The sequence below is a fragment of the Cupressus sempervirens genome, chromosome 8, assembly GCF_028749045.1.
Source record: "Cupressus sempervirens isolate cs-2001-9-10 chromosome 8, ASM2874904v1, whole genome shotgun sequence".
Lineage (NCBI taxonomy): Eukaryota > Viridiplantae > Streptophyta > Pinopsida > Cupressales > Cupressaceae > Cupressus > Cupressus sempervirens.
Genome location: NC_143125.1, coordinates 82,199,958 through 82,215,764, shown reverse-complemented (window position 1 = coordinate 82,215,764; position 15,807 = coordinate 82,199,958). Strand labels below are relative to the sequence as shown.

The 15,807-nt window shown below is 35.0% G+C and overlaps 1 protein-coding gene across 8 annotated transcripts in view; it reads right to left on the bottom strand.

The window, feature by feature from the left end:
- Positions 1-282: 282 nt before the first annotated feature.
- LOC149541730 (protein HESO1-like) overlaps positions 283-15,807 on the bottom strand; it is a 72,221-nt gene continuing 56,696 nt past the window's right edge. For 3 of the 8 annotated variants that reach the window (XM_089796854.1, XM_089796853.1, XM_089796855.1), the window contains 3 exons: positions 4,770-4,876; positions 2,089-2,190; positions 283-1,538 (listed from right to left, as the gene is read on the bottom strand). In XM_089796854.1, coding sequence (XP_089652980.1) covers positions 972-1,538; positions 2,089-2,190; positions 4,770-4,876 — 776 coding nt within the window. In that variant the 3' untranslated portion in view covers positions 283-971. Of the gene's footprint in view, positions 1,539-1,679; positions 1,743-2,088; positions 2,191-4,769; positions 4,877-15,807 lie in introns of all 8 variants that reach the window. The other 5 variants (XR_016355368.1, XR_016355367.1, XM_089796856.1 and 2 more) reach the window with 5 other exon arrangements.

Genomic DNA, 15,807 nt, shown 5'->3' with positions numbered 1-15,807 from the left:
TCCAATTCGTGGATTATTTTCCCAAAAGAAAATTACAATATAAACTTTAACTACTTCAAAGTTACAATGATGCTACAGATTAAAAAAATTAAGCCCCTCAACTGACAAATCATTTCCAAGAAGTTAAGCACAGTCCAGCAATTCAACCAAGGATATCTTCCTAGTCTGGATGCAGCCAAATTCAACCAAGGATAGCATCCTTGGGCAACACTAGGTTTGGACAGGAGAGGATATCAATAAAAAAATACTACAAACTACATGCAAATCATATAACACAACCACTCACCTAGAATATTTTATGTCATTATATATAATATTGTTGTGTTCGATAACATAAGCCTCAATTGTTCGCAGAATACAATGAGCATATCTACAGATTACGGAAACAATTCTTCCAATTCATGGATTGTTTTCCCAAAAGAAAATTACAATATAAACTTTAACTACTTCAAAGTTACAATGATGCTACAGATTAAAAAAATTAAGCCCCTCAACTGACAAATCATTTCCAAGAAGTTAGAGTACAGTCCAGCAATGTTGATATTGTACAAGAGTTTTGCAAGCATGTTATAAACCCTTTCATACCAGAAATTTATCACTGGGATGGATGATTAATGTTCCCATTATTTTGAAATGAAGAGAATATTCAGTTTATAGCTTTCCCTTAACTTTCCTCCAATTGATTAGGATAGTTAACGAGTCTTGAAATGCAAATTGTATTGCAATCCCTCAACCTGATCAAAATTACTGTCGGTACAGGTAATGGAGGTTATGATTATTTCTAAATTGGTGCTGCCATCCATTTTGAAAGGGGTTCACAAATCCCTGCTCAAGATGGGTCAAGTGTTGCATTTTTTGTGCCTGACCATTTTGGACTATATTTGGAAATCTTGATTCAAAAGGAGCCATAGGTAGCATATTATGAATTTTACCATTTTGAAATGGGTCCAGAAATTTTGCTTCAAGAGGGGTCAGTGTGACATCTGGCGGACCAGACCATTTTCAAATGAACCCAGAAACCTTGCTTCAAGAGGATCCAAGTGTGGCAGCTCATGTGGCAGGCTATGCCCCAGCCCAAAGCTTGGTCCATGTCCCTGCCTATGCCAGAATCCCTGCCGAGAATCTGGCAATGGAGGATATCTTAGCCATGGCTCTGACTCTTGCCCTTGCCTAGACCTTAGTCCCCAGGCTTGTTCTTTCAAGGGACCATATCCAGGCATCAAATCAGCTACAGATCTAGGTACATGATGCATCACATTTCCATTCCTCTGTTCTTCTTCAAAGAATCGCATCTTCTTTTGATGAACCTTATCTCCAAAGGGCATGCTCCTCTTCCCCTTGTGCTGGTGTTTTTCCTCGTATGACTTACCTAAAGCTTGTCCAAAGAGAAATGCTTTCAAATCAGATGCCTTTGATTGACCTTTTAAATACTGCTGAAGATGAGAAAGGGTTTTCCTTATGCAGTTATAGATTGTTTCACATTCTATCTTCTTCACTGACCTTGCAGCATTCTGATTGCGATCTGTAAAATCTTCAACCTGCAGTACCATCAGTCCATAAGCAATAAGCACAAATATTAAGGACACTACTTCATAATTTTTGTAATTCAAGCTCTTAAACAAACAGATAGTAAATATGGCTTTTCTGGCAACTGGTCAAAAGGGCCAAGGTATGGTTACTTGCATATTTAAGATAAGAACTATCTGAACTCAGAATTCTGAGATTCTTCTCGTCATGCACACCTGCACACAGAGAATGCACAGAGAAGGATGAAAGGAAGTTAGAAATGGAGGGAGTGAAGGAGTGAGGGAGTGAGAGAAAAGGGGCAAGAGATAAGAAGGATTGTGTGGGCATGTATCTGTACTTGTGTGCCTGTGCCTGTGTATCTGAATGTATTTTTAAAAGAGAGATAAGGGTTGGAAATCTGCTAGCTTACTTATAGTAACTGTTACGAGACAATGACTTGAAAAAGCATTGAATATAACACTCATTTAAGAAAAAATTCTCTAGCATGTAGATATTTTAATAAACTGATGAGCAATGATATTTATACCCTCTAGACAAAACAACAAGAAGTGGGGAACATACACTTATACAGCTAATTTTATCCTCCAGCTTTTTGAAAATCCAATTCCCTGTGTAAGTGCTAGCACACAGCCCTTCCTGCCAAAGCGATTCCACTGCCAATAACTGCAATTAATGTTAACCGAGTTAAGAAATGTCTTTTCATGCACAAGTTGCTTAAATCTATAAAATATCTCACCATCCCAAAAATGTTTAACGAGTGAATTTAAAAGGTCAATGGATATAAAACCCTGTACAAATGTACCTGAGAAATGGTTATAATTTTATGAATGAAAATGAGGGAAGGAAACGTTTGTGTAAACACTGCCTGGCCAATATCGTTCATTAACAACACATTTTCTTATCAGCATTAAATAAACAGTGTTGGAAGAAATACTGCTAGCAAAAACATAAGTACATATTCAAGGAACAGATTTGTCATCTGAGTCAGAATATAGATTGTAATATCACTATCAGGATTCAACAGTGTAGTTTTTAAATCAACCTCATTGACCTATGTTTCATGAGTAGTAGTTCAGAAGAATCTGTCTCTCATAAGAATGAACAGAAAACTAAGCACTCATTGCATCTAGGTGATGCTCACAAAGGTGAAGCACCAGGACTTCCTGGGAGGTCACCCATCCCAATGCTACTACAGCTCAAGTGAGCTTAACTACAGAGCTCCCTTCGTGGTTAAACCCACTTTGCTTGAAACCCTATTTGCAGATCTTTCAGAGAGTGTTGTGTATTATGAACCATTCATTAGAAAGTCTCTTAAGCTCATCAATTGGTAAGTAGGAGATATTTTCCACATCAAGTCAAATTGTGATATTGTTAGTAGGATTCAACATGTAGTTTTTTAGTCAAACTCACTGACCCATGTTTCATGAGTAGTGGTTCACAACAACCCATCTCTCATGAGAATGAGTGGAACACTTAGCACTCATTGCATCTAGGTGATGCTCATAGAAGTGAAGCACAATGACTTCTTAGGAGGTCACACATTCCAGTACTACTTCAGCTCAAGCATTACGGAGTTCTCTCCATGGTTAAACATACTTTGCTTGCAACCCCATTTGCTGGAGGTTTCGTAAATGGGGTTCGGAGATTTTGTAAATGGGGTTTGGCCTCACAAAAAGTCTCAATGCTTCACCTTTGTGAGCATCACCTAGATGCAATGAATGCTAAGTGTCCCATTTATTCTCATGAGCGATGGGTCCTTGTGAGCCGCTACTCATGAAACATGAGTCAATGAGTTTGACTAAAAAACTAAAAAGTTGAATTCTAATAGCAGTATCACAATTTGACTTGATGTGGAAAATATCTCCTGCTTATCAATTGATGAACTTAGGAGACTTTCTAATGAATGGTTCATAATGCACAACACTCTGAAAGTTGTGCAAAGTGGGTTGCAAGCAAAGTGGGTTGCAAGCAAAGTGGGTTGAACCTTGGAGGAAACTCCGTAGTTAAGTGTGCTTGAGCTGGAGTGGTACTAGAATGAGTGACCTCCATGGAAGCCCCGGTGCTTCACCTCTTTGAGCATCACCTAGATGATATGATTGCTAAGTGTTCGATTCTTTCTCATTAGAGATGGGTTCTTGTGAACCACTACTCATGAAACAAGGGTCACACAGTTCAATCCGAATAGCAATATCACAATTTGACTTGCTGTGGAGAATCTCTCCTACTTATCAGAATATAGATTTCAAAAATTGCTTGTAAGCTTCTTGTCAAGGATTTGATTGCATTTTCTGGATGTAGAGGTGTGAATTTTGAAATGCAAGACAGAATTGCTCATTATGAAATATGAGCACATTCAGAAATGCAAGTGGCATGACTCCACAATCGCCATGCAATTTAAATTTGGAAAATGTTTTGTAAAGTCAGGTGAAGCTGGAAGAAGAGCAATGTATGTCTTTCCAGATCCACAACCACAAGTATGATTGCTTCTAAAAAATACTTTTTAACATTCCACCACAGAATCTCATTGATTCAAAGCCCTTAGCTCTCATGATGTCAATTCACTAACGATAATACCAATTATCTGAAAATGGTGCTGCCAATTTTGAGATGCTAGCTTATTGATAGAGCTGGTGAGATGCAAATTTTAAAATTTAAACTTCCCACCCCAGAATCATAATGATTCAAAACCCTAACTCTCATGTTGAACCCCAAACTTGACCAATTTACAAAAGATAATGCCAAAGTCTCCAAAAGTAGTGCTGTCAAGTTTCAGATGCTAGCTTAAGGCTAGAATTTGTGTTCTGGTTATTTTTATGATTTGTTCCAATTTAAAACAGTTCAGCTGAATACCACTATAAGACTGTGCATCAGTTACAACATTCATCACCATTCTATAAACACAAACAAATTGATTTTGTAATACCTGGCACAAACTCGAAGTAAAACAAAGAAGAGAATTTTAATATTCAGCTAAATAGAAGAGCAAATACAAAGGGGTGCTCGAAATAGGAGAACTTTACTGTTACATTATAGCCCTCGATAATATAATCTCTGCTATATACTTGTGATATAACTGGACAGTAGTGACATGATTCAAGAAGATCATAAGTAATGAAAACAAATCTCCAGAAATATGTTTTAAAAGAATCAATGGAAAAAGGGAGATAAAAAATCTAGAATGATACAAATCAATGATATCTCTGGGGCAAAGAATTAAATAGGTTGTAAACTGTAAAGCATACCTTGTACAGGAGAGAGATGAACAACTCAGGTATAGACTCTTTATTATGACTACCAAAATTTACGTATTGAAGGACTCTTTTCTCCACCACTGAAATGCCAGCTTTGTCTGCACAAAAGTACTAAAACTTTATAAACTAGAATTACTTTCTTAACATGAGTGCTCTCATTCCTTGCAGTAACTGCAGACAAAATTTTAAAATAAAACACAATATGATGGTTTCTCTTGCATGCCAAAAAGAGAATAGACTAAGCAGAAGCATATACAAGGTGGCTTCTGATGTAGCCACATAACTAAGAAACAATCAATATGTCTTGACTCTTTATTGTATTAGGCTATATACCTGCAGCTTGCTAGAGTAAAGGCAAAAAAGTAAAAACAGTAACATGCAGGTTCCACTGTGTTTGCTAAATCATTTGAAGTCAGCATGACCTTAGGATTTCATAGATGAACCAGTAAACATCTCAGGAAGTGGAAAGTAGAGAAAATTCAAATCAAAAAAAGTAAAAACAGTACCATGCAGGTTCCACTGTGTTTGCTAAATCATTTGAAGTCAACATGACCTTAGGATTTCATAGATGAACCAGTAAACATCTCAGGAAGTGAAAAGTAGAGAAAATTCAAAATTGTCTAATCATATTCAATGCTATGTTTTTAATGTAAATAACCATGATCAATCAAGTGGATGGCCGTTGACCAAGGGGCAAGTGATTTCTGTGGATGGCTGTGGATTTGCTGACACATTTATCAACTCTCTCCAACTTCATCACTCTTAAGAAGTGAAACATGGGACTAATATTTGTTAAAAAATGGTGGAATTGTACGTTTATTGTGAAGCCATTTATCATCACTGAAGTGGCCAGTTGATGTCAAGGCAGAGCCCATATCCATATGATGGCATTTCTGAAACAGCAAACAAATGGAGCATTGTGAAGGAAAAACTTTAGGGATTATGAGACCCTTGCAAATTATCCAACCAATCTCCACAATAAAAATTGTAATATGTCAAATTGAAATTTTTCCATAGAACATTACATAATGGAATCGGATATAGTTTTTTTATGATTAAGTTAATGTTTCTAACCTAATTGGTTATATTACTCCAAGAGATGGATCTAGTCCTGGTTGGATGTTCTTTACTCTTGGATATTAGTTACTTAAAGAGATGGATATGGTCCTGGTTGGACATTCCTGCCTCTTGTGGATAAGTTATTCCAAGAGATTGATTTGGTCCTGGTTGGACATTCCTGCCTCTTGTGGATAAGTTACTTCAAGAGATGGATTTGGTCCTGGTTGGACATTCCTGCCTCTTATGGATAAGTTATTCCAAGAGAATGATTTGGTCCTAGTTGGATGTTCCTACCTCTTGAGGATTAGTTACTCCTGGATATGGATATGGTCTTGGTTGGACATTCCTGACTCTTGTGGATTAGTGACTCCAAGGGATAGATCTGGTCCTAGTTAGGTACTCCTGCCTCTTTTGGACCAAGTAAAATGTCTACATACATACATGTGTATGGTTTATGTTCTCATGCATACGCTCTGTGTCTTCATGTGTATGCTTTGTGATTTAAAGTATTCATGTGTCTACTTCATGTATACTTGGTGTCTTCATGCATTCATTGTGTCTCTGTGGGTATGCTTTGTGATTAAAAGTATTCATGTGTCTACTCCATATATACTTGGTGTCTTCATGCATTCATGTGTCTAGTTCATGTATGCTTCGTGTCTTCATGCATCATGTGTATTCTTTTTTTTTCAAGCATATGTAAATAAGATATTTAATATACTATAAAATTGTCTTATTAAATAAGACACTACAATCTTCTGCAATCAGTCTCCATGGTACACCCAGAAATAAAGCAACAATCTATATAAACTCGGAACTTAACCAGAGATGCCCAGAAAATTAGCAGCAATCTCATTAAGCAAAAGGGATGCAACCAATTTATGGAGACCAACCTGAACTGATATGATATCAATTCATTTGAACTTAATACAACTTCAGGAGGGCGAACCCAGAAGAAGGGTGACAAATAAAGATTAAAGAGCCAACCTCCAAGTTGGAAGAGATGTGATTAGCATTTTGGAGAGATGTCGTGAGAAGGAGCATGTCTCTCCTGTTCCAAGGGAGAAGATATAATGATATCTAAAGATCAATTCCAAGAGGACAGGTGGTCAAGACGGAGGAAAACACATTGATCAGGAGGACAAGGAGAAACAACTCAAACCTTACAGAGCATGTCTCTCCTGTTCCAAGGGAGAAGATATAAAGATATCTAAAGATCAATTCCAAGAGGACAGGTGGTCAAGACGGAAGAAAACACATTGATCAGGAGGACAAGGAGAAACAACTCAAACCTTACACCAGCATAATGAACAGAATAAGGCACTCGTAAAGAAGTGTTGCCCAGCATTCAAGGAAGAGTCGACAATAGAACAATAAGAAATAATAAGAAAACAAGTCAGCAGAGATATAGAAGACAAGAAGTGGAGATAATGAGTTTACAGGAAACATGGTTACAGAAAATAAGAAGCAAAGATGAGCATCGAATAGCAACAGATCAAGTAGAATCACGGCGATTCATGCGATTCACGCGATTCGGCGATTCGATTCAAGCCAAACGATTTTTTGTGAATCGGTGAATCGAATCAGTGATAAAGGGTTTATGAAATAAGTTACTCACTAAATTTCAAGGGTTTTTTAAATTTTCCGATTCATGGCCGATTCGATTCCGATTCATGGCCGATTCACGATTTGATTCGGCCTTGCCGATTTTGATCCGATTCCGATTCTTGTTACTTTGCTTCAGACACTGTGGGTATAAACTAGGGAAGGTCCTAGTTGGGGACATTACATATATCTCTCAAACAAAAAGAATGAAGTGTTAGCAGAAGCATTATTTTCATGCATCAGCAAGCAAGAGGTAATTTTCACCAACAATTCAACTATAACAAAAAGTCCTTAAGTTCAATCTAACTATTTTACCAGGTCTGAAAGAGGAATGATGGAGAATCTAGTCCCTGAAGTGTAGCCAAGATTAATTCCATAAAGAATAGGAGCATTGAATTACCATCTTGCAAGTCCCAATCAATGAGTTGTGCATTCAAAACAGCATCCAAAGGTTGTGAATGCCAATTGCAGGAACATCTAATAGGGTTACCAAAATAAAAAGACATTCAGCCAACCCAATCTATCTGCCAAAAGCTCAAGTGGTCTGACAACTCAACATGATGGCTGCAAGCATGTCACCATGGCACATTCCATCCATCCCTGAGCAAAGGAATTAGCTTCAAAAAGATATAAAGATGCGATAAAATTGGAAGGAAAAGAACACAGTAAGAAAAAGAGAGACTGTTTGTATTGACTTGTCTACAACTCTCCATAATGTTGGTATAGAGGTGAGTATATCGAAAAACAATGCCTGCTTATTTAACTGTAATAATTAGGGAAAATTGTTGCATGATAGATTTCAATGGAAACATTAGACTCGCACCTAATAAAATTGTCAATACCATGAAATTAACCTATGAGCATGTGGAAAACATATGCATGTAAATGGATGGGAAAATGGTTCGGGCTGTAGGAATCATTAAGACCCCCTTCCCCTGCCCCCACCCTCTTGCACTATATATTTTCCCTAATATGGTATACCACTATCTATCAATATGTCTTGCTAATTGAGATTGCCCCAATGTTTGGCCTAGGCTTGTCAAGAGAGTCTACAGCCAAAATAGGAGGATACCTCTCCTATATTGATCCCATCTCATATTAATATCAAATATGGTTCGAAATTGAGAATCGTAGAAGAGCCAATTCATAGGGAACACATAACCCATAAAGTGATATTTTCAAAAGAAGAGAAGATGAATGCAGATCTCTTAGAGGAAGATGACAATCACAATGTTCTTGCTTCAAATCAGCATATAGATGAATAGCCAGTTGAAGGATTACAATGTGACTCTTATGGTAACTTCGACAATTGGCTAGGGAACTATGAAATCTATTGTCCAGATCAAATTGTGCCTAACGTGAATATCTTTTAAGGCCAGTCAAGGGGATAAATAAAATTCTTCTGAATTGTGGAAATTCCATTTTGACAATGTCAGATGTGCTAACAAACTGAAAACAGGAGTATATCTTATTCCACCTGAAGCTAAGAAAGTTCTCAAAGCTTTCCACTTCCACTTCAATTGCACTTATAAATTTATTATTAAGTCAAATACAAATGGATAATGCATGCAGACATTTAGGCCCACTAGTGGGGGCACTCGGGTTAATCCAGTCAGACAAAGGAGGAAGTTGTATGGGAGTCAACTACTGCGGGGTGGGTGAAAGTAAATTTTGATGGAACATTGAAAATAACAGAATCCAAGCCACTGGAAGTTGGCACCAACAATGAAGCAGAGGCCAAGGCTACCCTATTGGCACCATTAGATTGAGGGTGGAACCGCTATGTTTGGAAGGCAAATCCCGTGTCACTGTGAATGCACTGGCGACAGGAAAATCCCAAGTATGGAGAATTGACAAAATCATCTCAATCATTTGGCAAAAATTGAATTTGTTCACAATATTTGAAATATCCCATGTCTTCCAAGAGGTCAATGCTATTGCTGATGCACTTTCCAGTGTGATGTGGCTCAGCTGAAGTAATCATGCCAAGTATGGATTTTAAAATATTTGTGAAGGATATGCAATTGAATTCTCTAATGGATGTTGGGATTCTTGAGATGATGGAAAGGACGGTGAAGTAAATGCAAGCAGCAATTGAGGGCTGGCTTCACCATTAAGCTACAAGTGGTATTGCTTGGTGTGCTTGTTGTTTTGAATAATGCAGAAGTCGAAGTTTAAGTGGAAATTGGAGGCTACATTCATGCTCAATGCCACCAAGCAATTCACCATTAAGCTACAAGCAGTATTGCTCGGTGTGCTTGTTGTTTTGAATTGTGAAGAAGTCAAAGTTTAAGTGGAAACTGGAGGCTAGATTCATGCCCAATGCCACCAAGCAGCAGATGGTGTTTTGGAGAGAAACATTGGATGAGAGGCTCAAGAATGTATTCACCACAAATGACCCACTCTTCCTCACGGCTGCACGAGGGATTTTCGGGTTGCTTTTTGCAAGTTGAATATAAATGGAGGATCAACACCCAAATTTCATCATTGTTTTGCAGTTGGGGGTATTTGGGAGGAATTGAAACAAAACCTATAGTTCTTCCTTAGTGTTGTTGAACCAGGAATAGGGTTTCGTACCCAGAGAGATATTTGGATTCATGTTCCTAGATATCGTGTCCACCTCCACCCCTTCCTATTCTACCATGCAGCCTAGAATCATCGTCCTAGAAAAATGGAGGTGAGAGATATGTGGAGGGTCATGTCTATGAACAAGTGATTGCATCCAAGCTTGATAGAGAACACTTAGACATAGCAAGCCTCACACATCAAGCAGCTGATTATTGGAGGCCACTATAGATGGAACAAGGGACCCCGTATCAGCAAAGGAGAGTGATGAAGGGTACTCCCCTTATTAACACAAACGCACACAAAAAAATAGAGAAATGTCAACAATTTGTAAAAATGGGAAATTGGCCTCTTATTATCTCCAATAAAATAGAATTAAAATATTCAAAAATATAACATGCAAAGCCACATAGGCATTTTCCTTATAATATTTTGTAAGCTAGAGCCACCATATACATCCCTCGAACTATCGTACACAACCCTATGGGCCTTCTTTATATAGGCAATTTTCAACCACCCAAGAAGGTTCTCGAAATTTTACCCTAAAATATGAGGCCCACCAACCCTAAAATATTATTGTTTATATTTTATTACATTAGAGTAGTCCCGAACAATTTCCAAAACTCAAAAAAAAATTTGAAGGAATTTCATTTTTGTCCATTTCAGGTAATGCAAATTCCTGAGGCCATAACTCAACGCCAATTGCTCCAATTGGCTATTATGGCCCCATTTCGGAAATGCCACAAATTACTCTACACTGCCCAACTTCCATAAGCTCCAGTCAATTGAGGTTTGAACCCACCCTTTTTGGAGCTTCTCAAGCCTGCAAAACTAAGTTCAATTTTTTTGTACCCTAATGCCAATACCAGAAATTTTCAATATCTTCAAAAATACATGTGATCTTGCACTGAAACTTTGCTGGCGGGCTAATATATCCAAAGTGAACCTCCATGGAAGAAATTTGAACATTCTAAGTTCCAACAACCAAGTTACTAGAAAAATAGTAAGCTTCCAAGAATAGCAACTTTGCAGTGAGATAACCCTTAGTGAAAAGACAAACCAAATAATATTTTTGGGTGATGCAAGATTGCCCTTACACCCAAGATGCTTTTGCATCAAAGCACTGGACCATGTGGACGACACAGAGGGTGAGAACGAGGCGAGTGGAGGGCTGGTGGAAGAGACAAATTAAATGCACGTGATCGTGTGACAAGAGGCCCAGGCTTGAAGGGCTGGTGATGTTGCAGAAGTGGCCCAGGCTCAAAGGGCAGCACCCATGGGTCCTCGTGTTACATCCCAAATTTTGACCTAATTTTAAATTTATTTATAGCCATTAGATTGAATGGATTTTCTTTCATAGTCATGTGAAGTGAGTGGTTAAATATATTCGTTGTATTCATTATGTTAATTTTTTAATGATGATGGTCGTTATCCATTGATTGTCATGTGATGATTAGCAGTTACTTGATTTCGGAATTATGGTTAATAATTAAATTCCTCATCTATATTAAATGTTATTATGGATTTATCATGGAACTTATTATCATGGAAATGTTGCATGGGTGATTGCAAGAGAAGATGAAGGGGAGAAGCATTGCTAAACGGGATCAACGGAATGGGATACTAGCTTAGTCCAATTATCGGGTTGACAGGTATGACTTTTAATTGTCTTGGTAAGGACCTAGCGACTTGAACATCAAGGTACAATCGATGAACCTGTAGTGCTTGCCCCTAGTTCACATTCTATTATCACTGTCAAATTCTTTTAAGCTAATTTTATGCATTGATTAGTTTTAGAGATACTAGATTTACATTATTATGATATTATTTCATGTCTTGAATTACAAATGCATTGGTTATTATTGCTTAGTTGATTTCATTCATGTGTTGTTAATGGTATTTTGATGATCCTAGTTAGTAAATGTGGTTTCTTTCATAAAAATGTTAACATGATGTCTTTAATGATGATTATGTTGTATTGATAGAGATGTATTATTATAGGTACGCATTTGACGATACTTACCCCATACTTGCATGTGTATGGTGTGCGTGTTTATTTTATCTTTCTGTCTGACGTGTTTGATGTGGCTAAGGGAGGGAGTCGTAGTCACCTGCTAGTCGGGATCTACACGATGAACCACTCCTCGCCATTGTCTGTTTAGTTTAGATATATTATATACATGTACATGCTCGTCTTTTATGCAGGATGCAGGTACCGGGCATCGACTTCCCTGAATTGCCAGGATGAGCGTGCCCTATTACAAATACTCAAATGGTGAGAATGGGAAGATAATGATCAGGTCCAATCCTAGCCATAAGCCTATAATACTTGTCCTGCAAAGAGGACTCGTAACAGACTGTCTACCCTTTTTAAACCCGTGAGTATTTTATGCGTATGTTGTTTTGTGAGTCTTTGATGTATTTTCTATTAATTAAGTCTAATTAATAGATTAAATTAATAATTTAATTTAATGGAGAATTATTATGATATTATGAATATTTAATTATATTTAATTAATTAAGAAACTAATTAAATATAAAGAATTGAATTGGAGGATAAAAGTTTTAAGATTAAATTTAGAACATGATAATATTTATTTAATTTAATAATAATATATTTAGAGTTCATTTTTAAATAAATGCTAAATATTATTGTTATTTAAGTTAATAAATATTTATCAAATTAAACGTTCAAAATATATTAAAAAGGAAAAGATATTAATTTATGGAAAAGATTTAAGTTCGCATGAATGAGTTTTAAATATAAGAGATTAATTTAAAAGATAAAAACATGTGAACTTGAATAAAGGTATTTTAATAAAGTACGCATGAGATTAAAATTATAAATTAACTTTAAAAGCAAAGTCAAAGTGGAAAAGTTAAATAAAGTAATTTAACAATTCACTTAAAGTGCATGAAGGATTAATAAAAGAATATCTTAATTAAAAAGAAAATTAATTGTGCATGAATGAATTAATTAAATAAGAGAGAATTAAATATTGGAGATAAAAGTTAAAGTTTAAATTTAGAACGTGATTATATTTATTTAATTTAATAATAATATATTTAGAGTGCATTTTTAAATAAATGCTAAATATTATTGTTATTTAAGTTAATAAATATTTTATCAATTAAGTTTCTAAAAATGAAATTAAAAGTGAAAAGATATTTAATTATCATAAATATTATAGTTCGCATGAATTATGCATGAGTTAAAAATAAAATTAATTAAAAAAAATAAAAATCTGAACTTGAATAAAGATATTTTAATAATGTGCACATGAGATTTAAAAAGTTATAAATTTATTAAAGTAAGGTGGAAAGTTAAATAAAGTAATTTAACAATTCACTTAACATGCATGAAAGGAATAATAAAATAATAATTTTAATTAAAAGGGAAATTAATTGTGCATGAATGAATTAATTAAATAAAATAATTATTATTTTAGAGTCGTGGGGACAGAAGCCCTAAAAAGGTAATTAGATTCTATATTAGAGGGTTTTGGGTCATTATTGCACACACAGGTTTTCAGGGAACACACTTTTGGAAAGGGGAGCAAAGAAATCTTTGTAAGCTTGGAAGGGTCCGGATTAGCAAGGGTTTCACCAGATTATTAGCATCAGATCAAGGTAGGGTTTGTGAACCATTCTAGAAACACTTTCGGATCTTTGTCTTCTTCGTGCTTGTTGGAAATTGCTTTCTCAAATTTTATTGAACGAATCTTGCTACCTTTCTTCTGAATCTTTTGCGATTTGATTTCTTCTAGGAATCGGGATTGAAAAACTATTTAGAAAACCTTGTTTTACTTCTAAAAGAAATTTAGTATTAAATTGAAATTTGGGTTTTGAATTAAAATGGAATTAAGAAATTTAAATTTGGAAGGGGTTTGTTTTTGGAAATGAAAATCTTAGGATTGAAAATTCGAAGGGTTCAATTTATTTTTCCTATCAGTTTAATATCGTAAATGTTATTAAAATATGTAAATATTAAAATAATATTGTTATGAAGTTCGTTAAGAAAAATATTATAAAATAAAGAATATAGAATTATAATACAATTCTTAAAATTTTCATATATAATAATTTATCTAAATTTATTAGAAGGGTTGTTCTTCTAATAAACAAAATTATTGAAATTTGACTTTGTTTAAAAAAAAAAAAAAAAAAAAAAAGGGTTTTTGAAATAGAAAATTTTATTAGTTTTATTAAACTTCATATAAATTAAAATTTATAAAACATAATTATAAAATTTAAAAATATATATATATTATAAGTAAGTTTCTTTTGTAAAACAAAAAAAAAAAAAATTATAATATGGGGTGGGCGGGGCCACCAACCCCCACCCCCCACACTTACCTTTTTCGCAGCAGGTGATTTGCTGCACGACAGTTACGACTGCTGCCGTAGCGGCAGGTACTGCCGTAAAGGCAGTACATTGCTGCTACTGCAGCAGCGAAGCTGCCACGGCAGTTTTTTTTATAGCCGCGCGGGCTTTAAACGTAGGCACATTTGTTTTAAAGTTTGTTTTATTTATTTATTTTGAATTTAGTTGATATAAAATTTATTAATTAATATTAATTTTTATTAATGGTTATGTTATATATCAAATGAAATTTAATATATATATAAATATTAATAAATTTTAAATTATAAAATGTTAATAAATTATTATTAAAATTGATAATTATTTAATGATAATATAAATGATTTTTAAAATAAACAATTAGTATGTGATTCAATAATGCTTAATTATTAATGTTAATTAAGTTATTATTAAAAGAAAATTTAGAATAATAGATTGTGACTTATTACGAATATTAATTAATTTAATTAGATATAAATTTAATTAGAATTAATTAATAATGGAATTTGTCCAATTAAGTTTTAGATTTATTTAATTATTATAATATTGATTATAATAAAGAAAAAGAGAGTCATAGATTATATCTTTGAGAGAAACAGCAAATATTATTTTAATAATTTAAATAAATTACTCTTGGATTGTTTTTAGGATATTGACTTAAATCGATAAGAGTAAATTTAGACTAAGAGTGGGTTAACTTGTAAGGGTAATTGCAAAACCTATTACTTGAAATGTACATTGAACACAAAACTGAAACTTTACTTTTTACCTTATTGTGTATTATTGTAAATCAAACGCAAACTATGAAACTATATTGTTTTGCTTATACTGTCTATGCTTTGGGATTTTGGTGTTGATTAGGTGTTGACCAGTCTAGGATGTACACCAGAGGTTTTGTGAGATTTCTTTGATACCATTTATGGGACTAGAGGTTGTGATGTGTTTTGTGATTCATATTGGAGATTATATTTATGAGTTTTAATTGTGGAGCATTTATGTGTACTCAAATGGGAGAACCATCTTGTTATCAGGGTGCCTGTTAAGGAACCGAGTTTGATTTTTATGGGTGTTGTGGTATGGGACACAACTGTGGAATTTATGTGCTTAGGAGAGGTTGTCTAGGTACATGACTTGGGAGTGGCTTGCATAGGGGTCCGGGACACAAAGTGATCAGTGCCAGGGTAACCTAATGCAAGTTATGTAATAAGTGATAATCTAGTAAGTAAAATTTATGGGGGGAAACACACTAAAAGAGATAAGTTAGAGATTTTTTATTTACCCATGCCTTGAGTGCTTGTATAGACTAAGGATGGGAATGAGATGAGTACCTCGTCTTCTTGAGAGGGCTTTCTAGTTTTCCATATGTGTGATGTTGAGGGTCCGGGGTTCAAAGTAACCAGTCCTGGGTAACTCAATGCTTGAGGGTCCGGGGTCTAT